The sequence below is a fragment of the Manis javanica genome, chromosome 3 (genome assembly GCF_040802235.1).
Source record: "Manis javanica isolate MJ-LG chromosome 3, MJ_LKY, whole genome shotgun sequence".
Taxonomy (NCBI): domain Eukaryota; kingdom Metazoa; phylum Chordata; class Mammalia; order Pholidota; family Manidae; genus Manis; species Manis javanica.
The window spans coordinates 116,414,124-116,428,455 of NC_133158.1; the positions used below are offsets into that span (position 1 = coordinate 116,414,124).

Genomic DNA, 14,332 nt, shown 5'->3' on the forward strand with positions numbered 1-14,332 from the left:
AGCAGCAGTTTGAAAGTGCCTAGGTTATATAAATGAAGGACATTATGGACTAATTTAAGGACAGGTGGAGGGACAGTGATCGGCAGGAGGTTTCTCCAGGAATAGAAGTGCTGGCAGACACCTTTTCCTTGCCCTTCTTCAGCCTAGCTGCCAGGATGTCGACAAGAGCCAGTTCTGACACTCTGTAACTACCAGGCTAGCACTGCTTGCCATACCTGGTAGGCAAACCCTGCTGAGACCAGTGTCCCTTCAGAGCAATTCCTGCCTCTGGAAGAGGGAAACTAGCCCTTCCCACCAGCAAGCCCACAGTGGATACATCCAGGCCTCTCAGGCAGCCACACTGGGACAAGTCCTGCCCACAAGTGCACCCACCATATAATGGTCAACAACTGCCTACAACTAAGCTGAGAACCAGCCCTATCCACCAGCATGCCCATGGCAGTTGCAGCCCAGCCACAACAGAAGGGTTCATGCAGGGTACCCACACAGGATACCTCTGGCACACCTGATTCTGGAGACCAGGGGTGTTGTGCTACTGGGCCCCACTGGACAACTTCTGAAAGCCCCTATTTTCATAGCTGACCTACCTAATACATTGAAACAAATACAGTCAGACAAAATAAAGAGCAAAGGAATATGTTTCAAATGAAAGAACAATAACATGTAGAAAAAGAGCTAAACAAAATGTAGAAAAGCAATCTAGCTCATAATGAGTTCAAAGTAACGGTCACAAAGGTACTCACTGGACTGGAGTAAACAGTGGATAAATTCATTGAGATCTCCAACAAAGAGATACAAGATATAAAAATGAACCAATAAAAGCTGAGAAATACAATTACTGAGATGAAAAATACACTAGAGGGAACCAACAGCAGAGACAGGATGCAAAAGAATGGGTCAGCCATCTGGAAGACAGGGTAGTGGAAAGCAACTAAGCTGAACGGCAATAACAAAAACAGAAAAAAATTTAAAAATGGGCTGATGTAAGAAATCTGTGACAATGCAAATACAGTAACATTTTCATTCTGGGAGGGGTTCCCAGAAGGAGGGGCAAGAGAGAAAGGGGCAAAAAACTTTATTGAAGAAATGATGGCTGAAACCTTCCCTATCCTGGGGAAGGAAACAGAATCCAGGCCCAGGAAGCACAGAGAGCAGAGAACACGTTGACCCTAAGGAGGTCCACCCTAAGATGCATAATTAAAATAGCAAAAATTATAGATAAACAGAGTCTTAAAAGAAGCAAGAGAAAAGCACACAAGGAAAACCCCATATGGCTTTTAGTTGGTTTGTCAACAGAAACTTTCCAGGCCAGAGTGGTATGATATATTCAAAGTGCTGAAAGGAAAAAAACTACCATCAAGAAAACTCTGCCCAGAAAGGTTATTATTCAGAATTGAAGGAGAAAGAGTTTTCCAGATAAGCCAAATTAAAGGAGTTCATCACCACTAAACCAACTTATATTTATATAAGAAATATTAAAAGTACTTCCTTAAGTGGAAAAGAAAAGGCCATAACTAGGAAAAAAAAGTTATGAAAGGAAAAACTTCACGGGTAAAAGCAAACATATAGTAAAGGTACTGGATCAATCACTTACAAAGCTAGTATGAGAGTCAAAAGACAAAAGCAGTAAAATCAATTATATACACAAAAATTAGTCAAGGTATATACAAAATAAAGAGATACAAAATATGATGTCATATACATATAAAATGGATGTGGGAATAAAAATGTAGTACTTTGCTGTGTCCAAATTCAAGCGACCATCAACTTATCATAGATTGCTGGATACAGAAGATGATATATATGAACCTCATAGTAACCACAAACCAAAAACCTATAATAAATACACAAAAAATAAAAAGAAAGGAATCCAAGCATAACACTAATGAAAGTGATCAAATCATAAGGAAAAGAGTGCAAAATAAGAATAGAGAAGAACTACAAAATGACCAGAAAACAATTATCAAAATAGCAATAAGTACGTACTTACCAAAATTATTTTAAATGTATATGTATGTACTAAATGTTCCAATCAAAAGACATAGGGTAACTGAATGAATAAAAATATAAGATCCATCTATATACTGATTATAAGAGACTCACTACAGACCTAAAGACACACACAGACTAAAACTGAAGGGATGGAAAAAGATATTCCATGCAAACAGAATTAAAAAAATAAACAAACAGGAGTAGCAGTACTTATTATACAAAACAGAGTTTAAAACAAAGACTATAACAAGAGACAAAGAAGGGAATTATAGAATGGCTATGGGCTCAATTCAGCAAGAAGATATAACAATTTTAATTATCTATGCATTCAACATAGGAGCACCTAAATATATAAAGCACGTATTAAAAGACATAAAGGTAGAGACAAACAGTAACATAGTAGTAGACGGGAGTCTTTAACACCCCATTTACATCAATGGATAGATCATCCAGAGAGAAAATCAGTAAGGAAACAGTGGCTTTGAAAGACACATTAGATCAGATGGACTTTAACAGATAAATACAGAACATTTCATCCAAAAGAAGCAGAATATACATTCTTTGCATTCTCTAGAAAGACCACGTTAGGCCACAAAATTAAGTCTCAATAAGTTTAAGAAGACAAATCACATCAAGGATTCTTTTTCAACCACAACGGTATGAAGCTAGAAATCAATTACAAGAAAAAAATGAAAAAAAAAAAAAACAAAACAAAAAACCCCACAAATGTGTGAAGACTAAGCAACATGCTAGTAAACAAATGGATCAAAGAGGAAAAAAAAATACCAGGAGATAACTATGGCAAAGGAGGCAAGAATATACAACTGAAGCCAGCCACTTCAAGGAATGGTGGGAAAACTGGACAGCTACATGCAAAAGAATGAAAGTGGACCACTTTCTTACACCAAACATACAAATAAGCCCAAAATAGATTAAAGACCTAAATGGTAGACCTGAAGGCATAAACTCCAAAAAACAAAAAACACAGACAGAAAACTTGGACATTAGCCTTAGCAATTTTTTTTGAATATGTCTCCCCAGGCAAGGAAAACAAAAGCAAAAGTGAACAATTTTGGGGACTATATCAAACTGAAAAGCTTTTTTTGTACAATGAAGGAAACAATCACCAAAACGAAAAGGCAAACTACTGAATGGGGAAAGATATTTGTAAATGATATATCTGATATGGGATTAATATCCAAAATTTATAGAGAAGTCACATAACTCAATACCCTAAGTAACAAAAATAAAATAAATGAAATTTAAATAATCCTATTAAATAATAGGAGGACCTGAACAGATATTTTTCCAGAGAAGACATACAGTTGGCCAACAGGCACACGAAAAGATGCTCCATATCACTAATCATGAGGGAAATGCAAATTAAAACCATAATGAGATATTACCTCACACCAGTCAGGATGGCTACTATCCAAAAGACAAGAAATAACAAGTGTTGGCAAGGATGTGGACAAAAGGGAACCCTTGTTCACTGTAGGTGGGATTGCAATTGGTTCAGACACTATGGAAAACAGTATGGAGTTTCCTCAAAAAATCAAAAATACAAATATCATACAATCTACTATTTCTACTTCTGGTTATCTACTCAAAGCAAATGAAAAAATAATTTGAAAAGATCTAAGTACCCTTATGTTTATTACAGCATTATTTACAATAGCCAAGATAGAGCAGCAACCTAAGTATCCACAGATGGATAAATGAATAAAGATGTGGTATATATACACGATGGAATACTAACTCAGCCACTAAAAAAATTGAAATCTTGCCATTTGCGACAATATGGATGGTCCCTGAAGCTATTATACTAAGTGAAATAAGTCAGAGAAAAGTAGATATCATGATTTTACCTACATGCAGAATCTAAACTACAAAAAAAATGAATAAACAAACAGGAAGACTTATAAATACAGAGAACTAACAGTTGATTGCCAGAGGGGAAAGCGGTGGTAGGACAGGAGAAACAGGTGAGGAAAATAAGACATACAAACTTCCAGTTATGAAATAAATAAGAATTGGGGATGAAAAAAAACAGTACAGGGAATATAGTTAATAATATTATAACAACTTTGTATGCTGACAGATGATTACACTTATTGTGAACATTTCATAATGTACACAATTATCAAATCACTATTTTGTAAATCTGCATCTGATATATGTCAACTATAAGTAAAAAAGGAGACAATAGTTAAAGAAACATGAATAAAATTGCCTAAAAAGATAAAAAAAGACTTAACAATATTTGTAAAGTCTACTGCACTCTGCTTTCATAAATTTTACTTACATGATCCTCACAATGCTGACACTATTAAAATCACCTCCATTTTTAGATGAGGAAATTAAGAAATTACCTTTTCACTGTCTCATTTTACAACTATCATAAAAATACATATAAGTAAACATATATGCTTGGAAGAGAAACTACATCCAACTATTCCTTTCATTTTAAAGATCTGGCCAACTTAAACCTCATTTTCTTTTCCCCATTTTTCTTATGACTAATATTTTTGAGTGATGTGTGTACTTTATATCTAATTAACAGAGTAATGGGTAGATGCAAATAAAAGCCAGGATAAAAAAAGCCCAGTATATCTAAATGGGGAATATAGTTACCCTTTAAGAATCTGATAAAAGCCATGAACTCTCTTTTCTGGAGGAAAATGCAAACAGACAGACAACTTTGCATTCAATTAAGGTACCTTGTTTTCTGGGATTTTTAAAAATCATTTTTTGTTGTTTTCTAATAAATGAAGAATACTATAATCTGCTAACGGAAGGGTCACTTATTTTTCCACTCTAGTGATCTATATAAGACAGCATGATTTTCCACCATAGCATGAGGATTATAAAAAAGGATCCTAAATTTGACCATATGCATTTTTCTTACCTTTATGAGAGGACTCGATTTTGAAATGACGTGTGGAATTATGCTGGTTTGTAAAATGAGTGTGATCCACATCCTCAGCATCTGCCATGGCAGGTGGTGGTGGCCTAAAGGAAAGTCAGAATTTGAAGAGATATTCTCAGTGGTGGTAACTAGGATTCCACCTTTCATTGGATCACATGGTAAAAACAATTTTAGTAGAAATGCAAAGCCACAATGTATTAGAATTCTCATTTTCATTCCTGGCCAGTTGACTGAGTTTGGATAAATTGTTTTTATCCTACTGTTCCTTTGTTTTGATGTACAAAATTCAATAAAAAGTATATTATGAACACCTACTATGTGTGAGGCATTGTGATAAGGGATAGAGAAAGGTTAATGAGAAGTGACCACTGCCACAAATGAGAAATTTACCTTGCTTTGGTAGGTGTTATGAAGAAAAGAGGAAGAAAGTAAAAGATAGAAGGGAAGTAATAGAGTTAAGGAGGGAAAAAAAGAAAGGGAGAGAGGGAAGCAGGTTAAAGAGGAGGAGACCAGGGAGGGAGGAAGGAGACATTGGTCAACATATAAAATTTAGAGCAGAGTTCCTTAATCCACTAGGTGGCGACACAGAGCTCAAAAAGGAAAGGGCTGTCATACATTCGCAATTTTTCACGTCAACAGAAGACAAAATGTAAAAAAGAAATTGGTATGTTTTTAATATTCCAAACTTTTTATTATTTTAATGATATTACATAGATTTTTGCAAACATTTGTTGTTGATGAGAATGAAGAACAAAATCCCTCACTGTTTTTTTCTTGAAGGTGTTTTCAAACTTTCCATTAAAGCACAGAACCAGATGAGGGAAAGAAAATTTGTCAAATATATAATCATGAAGTAGGATGATTTTTGTAATTATATGTACAATCTAGAAGGTATAAGTATTCTGAAGTATGGGAAGTTATGGTTAGTATGATACAATGCACTCTCTCATATAATAAAAGGCAAGTGTTTCCAAATTTCTCACTGCGTCCACAAGAACATCTCTTCCTGGGTATTTAGTGACTGGGAATGGGCAGCAGAGGATATAAACTTGTATATATATTAAGGACTGTGCTGTGGGTTCTACATAGATAATTCCAGTGAACTTTCAGGACAAGTCTGCATAGTAGCTACCATACCACTTTGGAGTTCGGTTAGGTTAGATGAAGTAAGTGACCTGTCAAAGTTCCCACAGTTAAGTGGCAGAGCCTGGGCTCAAACTCACCTGCACTTCAAAACCAGTGCTCTAAACTACACTATGTTCCACTACATAGGTGTGTACTTTTATCAGCAGCAGCATCTGTATTCAAGACTATATATATGTATCTTACAATTTCAAATGGTATTTCACATATATTTTCATATTTTAATGCAGTTTTATATACATATAATTAATATGAGCATAATAAACTATGGGGCATTTTTCTTGCTTTTCTCTTTGAACCATCCATTTATAAATATTAGAAATTAAATACAGTGTTTTCTTACATTGACATTTATAACATTTACCTTAAAAAAGTAAGACTTGGAAAGAACAGTTTAGACAAAATAATATGACTCTAGAATGAAGAAACTCAACCTCAAGAAACAGGTGGCTAGAGAAGTCAGAGCACAAATACATGGAGGGCACAAACAACATGCTTTTAAATAATCAATGGATCATGAACAAGTCAGAGGAAATCAAAATACATGGAGCCAAATGAAAACAAGAGCACAATTCAAAATATATGGGATGCAGCAACAGAACTACAGAGAGAGAAGCACCCAGCAATACAGTGTAACTCAGGAAACAAGAACAATCCCAAATAAAGGATCTAAAATCACAACTAAAGCAACTAGAAAAAGAAGAATAAACAAAGCTCAAAATTAGTAGAGAGGAATAAGATCAGAGCATAAATAAACAAAATACAGAGTAAGAAAACAATAGAAAAAAATCAAAGAAACCAAGAGCTGGTTGAGAAGAACAAAACTGACAAACCCCTAGCCAGACTTGCAAGAAAAAAAGAGAGAGGACACAAGTTGACAAAATCAGAAACAAAAAGGGAGAAGTTACAACTGACATAGAAACTCAAAGAATTGTTAGAAAATTCTATAAAAATCATATGCCAATGAAGTGGACAACCTAGAAGAAATGGATAAATTCCTAGAAAAGTACAGCCTTCCAACACTGACCCAGGAAGAAGCAGAAAATCTAAACAGACCAATTACCGATAACGAACTTGAACTGGTAATTAAAATACTCCCAACAAACAAAGAGTCTAGGCCCAGATGTCTTCACAAATGAATTCTACTGAACATATAAATATGAGATACCTATCCTTCTTAAGGTATTGCAAATTAAGAGGAGAAAATAACATCCAAATTCATTCTATGAGGCCAGCAACACTCTTAATACCAAACCAGACAAAGACACAACAAAAAAAGAAAATTACAGACCAATATCCTTGATTAACAAAGATGTAAAATCCTCAACAAAATATTAGCAAACCAAATTCAAAAATACATCCAAGGATCATCCATCATGACCAAGTGGGATTTATTCCAGGGATGCATAGACAGTAAAAAATTCATAAATCAATCAATGTGATATGCCACAGTAACCAAAGTATAAACATCATATGATCATCTTAATAGATGCCAAAAAAGCAACTGACAAAATTCAGCATCCATTCATGGTAAAAACTCTCAACAAAGTGGGTACAGAAGGAACATTCCTCAACATAATAAAGGCAATACACAACAAACCCACAGCTACATAGTACTGAATGGTGAAAAGCTGAAAGCTTTTCCTCTAGATCAGCAACAAGACAAGGATGCCTACTCTCACCACTTTTAATCAACATAGGAGGTCCTAGCCATGGCAATCAGACAAGACAGAGAGATAAAAGGCATCTAAATTGGTAAGGAAGAAGTAAAATTTTCTGTATTTGCAGATGACATGATATTATATACAGAAATCCCTAAAAACTTCAATAAAAAACTATTAGAATGGATTCAATAAAGTCACAGGGTACAAAATCAATATACAGAAATCTGTTGTATTCCTATATACTATTAACAAACTAGCAGAAAGAGAAATCAAGAAACCAATTTCATTTACAGCTGCATCAAAAAGAATAAAATACCTAGGAATAAACCTAACCAGGGAGGTGATAGACTTGTACTCTGAAAAGTGTAAGACACTGATGAAAAAAACAGAAGACAACACAAATAGAAATCTATCTCATGCTCATGGATAGAAAGAATGAAAATTGTCAAAATGGTCATTCTGCCCAAAGCAATTTACAAATTCAATGTAATCTCTATCAATTTACCAATGGCATTTTTCAATGAACTAGTGCATAATCCTAAAATTTATGTGAAACTACAAAAGACCCCAAATAGCCAAAGTACTCTTGAGAAAGAACAAAGCTGGAGGTATCATGCTTCCTGACTTCAAGCTATACTACAGAGATACGGTAATCAAAATAGTAGTGGCACAAGAATAGACCCATAGATCAATGGAACAGAAGAGAGAGCTCAGAAATAAACCCCTGCATACATGGTCAGTTAATATATGACAAAGGGGGCAAGAATACACACACTGGGGAAAAGACAAGTCTCTTCAATAAACGGTGTTGGGAAAACTGGAGAGCTACATGCAAGAGAATGAAACTGGATTACTATCTAAAACCAAACATAAAAGTAAAGTCTAAATAGATAAAAAGCCTAAATGTAATACATGAAACCATAAAACTTTTAGAAGTAAACAAGCAAAACTCTCTTGGACATAAGCATGTGTAATTTCTTTCTGGCTACCTGTCTCAAGGTGAGGGATACAAAAGCAAAAACAAGTGGGACTACATCAAACTAAAAAACATCTGGACAGCAAAGGACACCATCAACAAAATGAAAAGACAACCTATAGTACAGGACAATATATTTGTAAATGATATATCTGATAAGGGACTAATACCCAAAATATATAAAGAACTCACAATGACTCAACACCAAAAAAACAAATCACCCAATTAAAAAATGGGCAGAGGACATGAGTAGAGATTTTTCCAAAGAAGACATACTGACAGCCAACAGGCACATGAAAAGATAGTCCACATCATTAATCATCAGGACAAGGCAAATCAAAACTACAATGAGATATTACCTCATACCAGTCAGAATGGCCAACATCCAAAAGACAAGAAATAACAAGTGTTAGTGAGGATGTGGAGAAAAGGAAAACCTCCTACACTGTTGGTGGGAATATAAATTGGTGCAGCCACTGTAGAAAGCAGTATGGAGGTTCCTCAAAAAACTAAAAATAGAAATACCATACAACCCGAAAACAAAATCTCTGCCAGGAAAAGACATATGCACTCCTATGTTCATTACTGCACTATTTCCAATAATCAAGAAATGGAAGCAACCTAAGTGTCCATCAATAGATGAATGGATAAAGATGTAGTACATATACACAATGGAATATTATTCAGCCATAAAAAGAAAACCTGCCATTTGCAACAAAATGGATAGACCTACAAGATATTATGCTAAGTGAAACTACCCAGGTGGAGAAAGACAAATAGCATATGATTTCACTTGTATGTGGAACCTAAAAGACAAACAAAACAAAATCAACAAAACATCAATAGACTCACAGACACAGAGAGGTGACTGGTGGTTATCATGGGGTAGGGTTTAGGTGGGTGGATGAAATAGGTGAAAGCAATAAAGAGGCACAGAGAATATAGTCAGTAATTCTGTGACATCTTTCTCTGTTGACAGATAGTTACTACTCTAGGTGGAGTGAGCATTTAGAATGATTAAAAAAACAGGGGAAAAAAAAAGACCCAAGAAAGCAGGATTGGCAATCAGGGTGGCAGTCTATTCTTTACTCTTTACTAACCTCATTAGACAATCAAAAACCAGAAAAACAAAAACCAAGGGATTCTCTCAAAAAAAGCACTCCATGATCACTGCCTCATCATCAACTCATTATCAAGGAAAAGGATACTAAAGTGTGAAACAAAGCCCAAATCACCAACAGATCTCCAGGATCTCCACTTAAGAATAAACCAATGAATCTAGAATGCCCTCATTTTTTTTGGTACACTGTTCTATTCAGTTTTTAGTTACACAGAGAATAAGTCTTACTGCTTCCAAGGGTCCTATCATGTAATTTTGCTGTGGAGACAGTTGTTTCAGTTAAGGGTATTCATATCCAAGGCTGGAAAAAAATCTTCTTAACCAATAGTTTGCTTTATAGTTTTAGATGTATTAGGATTACCTCTATCCTACTGTTCTCATGAAACAATTTATATCTTTAACTTAGTAATATAGACAAAATACCTTCAGAATTCACTCAAGTCACTTCTTTATGAAGCCTTCCTAGACACTCAGATTAGGCTGTCTCCTTATGCTCTTACAATACCCTGTACATTTCATCCATAGTATTTACTATCATAATAGTTATTTGTATAATTATTTGTTCATATTATAAATTTCTTGAGAGCAGGATGTTGCTTCCTATAGTTTTGGGCAATTACTAGGGTGTTCAATAAATATCTGAAGAATGAATAAGTGTAACAAATATATTTCACATGCACAAGAATGCAGTAGGACCTAAATGAGATTGATAAAATCCTTAAGTTTTCCCAAGAAAAAAGATGCAAATAAAATGCCAAGTAGTATTACCAATGCAAAATCCTGTAGTTAAAATAATTTGGAACTTGGGTTGAAACTTTTTCCAATTATAAAGAGCTGGAATTAGTTCAGATTGCCAAGTGGCTCTCCATTTCCTTACAGAGAGTAGAAAATCTTGTAATGGACAAAGAAACTGGTTTTGACCATGAATGCTACAAGCTCTACATTAAGAATTTGTTTCCCCTCTACTACTATTACCACACTAAACATCTTGACTCGGGAAGCTCTGTGTTTTCCAATCCTTGAAACTACCTCTTTCTGTATAAATAACTAAACTTTTCCAACATGGTTAAATGTAACAAAGGAAACCATAGACTCAAACCAGCAAGTATACATTATTATATTAGTTGTACAAGATATTTAAAATAGGCTTTAATTTTTAACTATGAAAATAAAGGTTTCATCAAATTTTGTTTTCACTTGTTTATTACATATATATAATTTCCATAAATGGTAGACAAATGTTCCTTTCAAGTTGAAGACTTTAGTTCTATTAGTCATGGATCACTTTTCACTCATTTATAATAGTCATTTTTTGGGGGGGGGAGGGCAGTAAATCCTGGTTTCTGAAAACCTGTGACTTTTTTTTTTTTATTAAGGTATTGATATACAATCTTACAAAGTTTTCACATGAGCAACACTGGGGTTAACTACATTCACACATATTATCAAGTCCCCCCCCACATACTCCAATGCAGTCACTGTCCATCAGCATAGTAAGATGCTATAGAGTCATGACTTACCTTCCCTGTGCTCTACTGCCTTCCCCATGATCCCACTACATTGTGCGTGCTGATCATAATTCCCCTTATACCCCTTCTCCCTCCCTCCCCACCTACTCTCCCTGCCCTCTTTCCCTTTGGTAACCGCTAGTCGCTAGTCCCTTCTGGGAGTCTATGAGTCTGCTGTTTTGCTTTGTTGTTATACCCCACAAATGAGTGAAATCATTTGGTACCTGTCTTTCTCGGCCTGGCTTATTTCACTGAGCATAATACCCTCTAGCTCCATCCATGTTCTTGCAAATGGTAGGATTTGTTTTCTTCTTATGGCTGAATTATAGTCCATTGTGTATATATAACACATCTTCTTCATCCATTCATCTACTGATGGACATTTAGGTTGCTTCCATTTCTTGGCTATTGTAAATAGTGCTGCAATAGACATAGGGGTGAATATGTCTTTTTGAATCTGTGACCTTGTTTTCTTTGGGTAAATTCCTAGGAGTAAAATTACTGGGTGAAATGGTATTTCTATTTTTAATTTTTTGAGGAACCTCCATATTGCAATCTACAATGGTTGAACTAATTTACATTCCCACCAGCAGTGTAGGAAGGAGAGTTCCCCTTTCTCCACATCCTCACCAACATTTGTTGTTCCTTGTTGGAACATTTGGATGTTGGCCATCCTGATGTGAGGTGACATCCTATTTGTGGTTTTAATTTGCATTTCTCTGATGATTAGTGATGTGGAGCATCTTTTCATGTGCCTGTTGGCTATTTGAATTTCTTCTTTGGAAAAGTGTTCAGATCCTCTGCCCACTTTTTAATCAGGTTTTTTGCTGTTTGGGTGTTGAGGCATGTGAGCTCTTTATATATTTTGGATTTTAACCCCTTGTTTGAAATGTCATTTATGAATATATTCTCCCATACTGTAGGATGCCTTTTTGTTCTGCTGATGTTTTTCTTTGCTATACAGAAGTTTTTTACTTGGATGTAATCCCAGTTGCTCATTTTTGCTTTTGTTTCCCTTGCCTGAGAAGATGTGTTCAGAAAAAAGTTGCTCATGTTTATATTCAAGAGATTTTTGCCTGTGTTTTCTTCTAAGAGTTTTATGGTTTCATGATTTACATTCAAGTCTTAAATCCATTTCCAATTTACTTTTGTGTATGGAGTTAGACAATAATCCAGTTTCATTCTCTTACATGTAGCTGTCCAGTTTTGCCAACACCAGTTGTCAAAGAGGCTGTCATTTCCCCATGTATATCCATGGTTCCTTTATCGTTTATTAATTTGCCATATATGTGTGGGTCTGTTCTTGTGCCAGTACCAAACTGTCTTGATTACTGTGGCTTTGTAGTAGAGCTTGAAGTTGGGAGCATAATCCCCTCAGTTTTGTTCTTCCTTCTCAGGATTGTTTTGGCTTAATAATAGCCATTTTTAATATAAAATCATTTGATTATTCTTTCTTTCAATATCAGGTATTTTTAAGAGTATGTTCTACATTCCAGAAACTTGTTTTCAACTTTAATACATCTTTTTAAATAGCCATTCTTGGTTGTTCTATCATATCATATCTGATGCTGAAGGTATTAGTGTTCTAAAGAGCTCAAGGACTTTGAAGACTGAAAAATAATCCTAAAGATTATTTTAATTCACTTGACTTAAAAAAGCATAATAAACCACACCTATTCACCTACTGAGAACAAATTAGTTACTTCTTGTTTTACCTGGATATTCCAAGGAAAAAGTAAAACTAATAAGCTACCTATATGGTTCTAAAGTTCGTTTTAAAATATGTTTGGCATGAGCATAACTAACAGAAACAAGAAAAAACAATTTTATAAAATTAGACAGATTACACTACTGTTGCCCTAACGGCTTTACAAACTTGATATAATTTTCTGAAAAGTATTTATCTTGGGAGAGCCTATTAATTTTAAAAGAGAATACGGCTTTTATGTCTAGCAGCTTAAGTGTGTATTTTTCAGTGTGACAAAACTTACGTTTTAGAATTAATAAATATACTACTAATAATTAGGACCAAAACTGAAGGTTTTAATAACTTAGCATTTTCACAATATTAGATTTAGTTTTACTTTTTTCTTTTTCTAATTACTTTTTTCCTTTTCTAATACTATTTTCTTCCAAAAAGCAACAGAAAGCAATAAATGATTAAAAAAATAGTTGCCTCCCCAGAGACTTAAATGTTGACAACTTGAGGTAGAAAAACAGTAATTGTCCCATTAACTATTACCCAAGACTGCTTAAAAGAAATCAGAAAGTACATATACCAAAGCCACAGCTATTTGATCTAGTGGGATACAGAATAGTCCACAGTGACTCAAATAAGTATTTGCTTAGGACATTAGGACTCATAAAGAAATGAAGTTAGGCATGAGGAAATGTCATGCATACACCAATATGTCCATGAAGCTTTAAACTGGTAAAGATTTAAAACCTGAGATTTTTACTTAGGAACAGGGTTATCTCATCCCTTTTTAGCTCAAGGTATCAACTAAGTGAATCCAGAAATAACAACTTGTTCTACAAAAAGCCCATCCTTATACAGCTCAGCTTCTGTAAAATTCTCATCTTCCCAGTTTGGGTTGTTTAGCCCAATTTTGGACTAGAAGCCAAGTTTGACAATAACCCCGAGAGACTTGGATACCACCTCACAATTGCAGATTTCTTCATCCCCTCTCCAAAGAACAAATACTCTTCTCTGGCAGCCAACACTCCCTTCCCCATCCCAAAGTCAAGCTCCTCCCTCCTTTTCAGGTGTCACCTTACCGTGCTGGCCTGTCATTCTTAAAACGGTGAGGTTCATCACTCTCTTTTGACTTTGAGTATGCCGATTTAATTGTTTTTGGCTGTAGACATAAAAAAACACATACAAATGAAAAAACAAACCTCAAAAGAAAAAACACTTATAGAAAAGAGCAAACAAAAAGGTTAGACTTAGAAAATACCTAAGACCAAGCATGCTAAATTCTACTTTAGTAATTTCAGGTT

At 34.9% G+C, this 14,332-nt stretch overlaps 1 protein-coding gene across 8 annotated transcripts in view; it reads right to left on the minus strand.

Annotated features, from left to right (window-relative positions):
* CCDC50 (coiled-coil domain containing 50) overlaps window positions 1-14,332 on the minus strand; it is a 260,855-nt gene that overhangs the window by 193,964 nt on the left and 52,559 nt on the right. For all 8 annotated transcript variants that reach the window (XR_012129294.1, XR_012129292.1, XR_012129291.1 and 5 more), the window contains 2 exons: window positions 14,111-14,190; window positions 4,901-5,004 (listed from right to left, as the gene is read on the minus strand). Coding sequence is in view for 4 of the 8 variants with exons in the window: in XM_073231911.1 (XP_073088012.1) it covers window positions 4,901-5,004; window positions 14,111-14,190 (184 nt within the window). In the remaining 4 variants the exon portion in view is untranslated. The remainder of the gene's footprint in view (window positions 1-4,900; window positions 5,005-14,110; window positions 14,191-14,332) is intronic.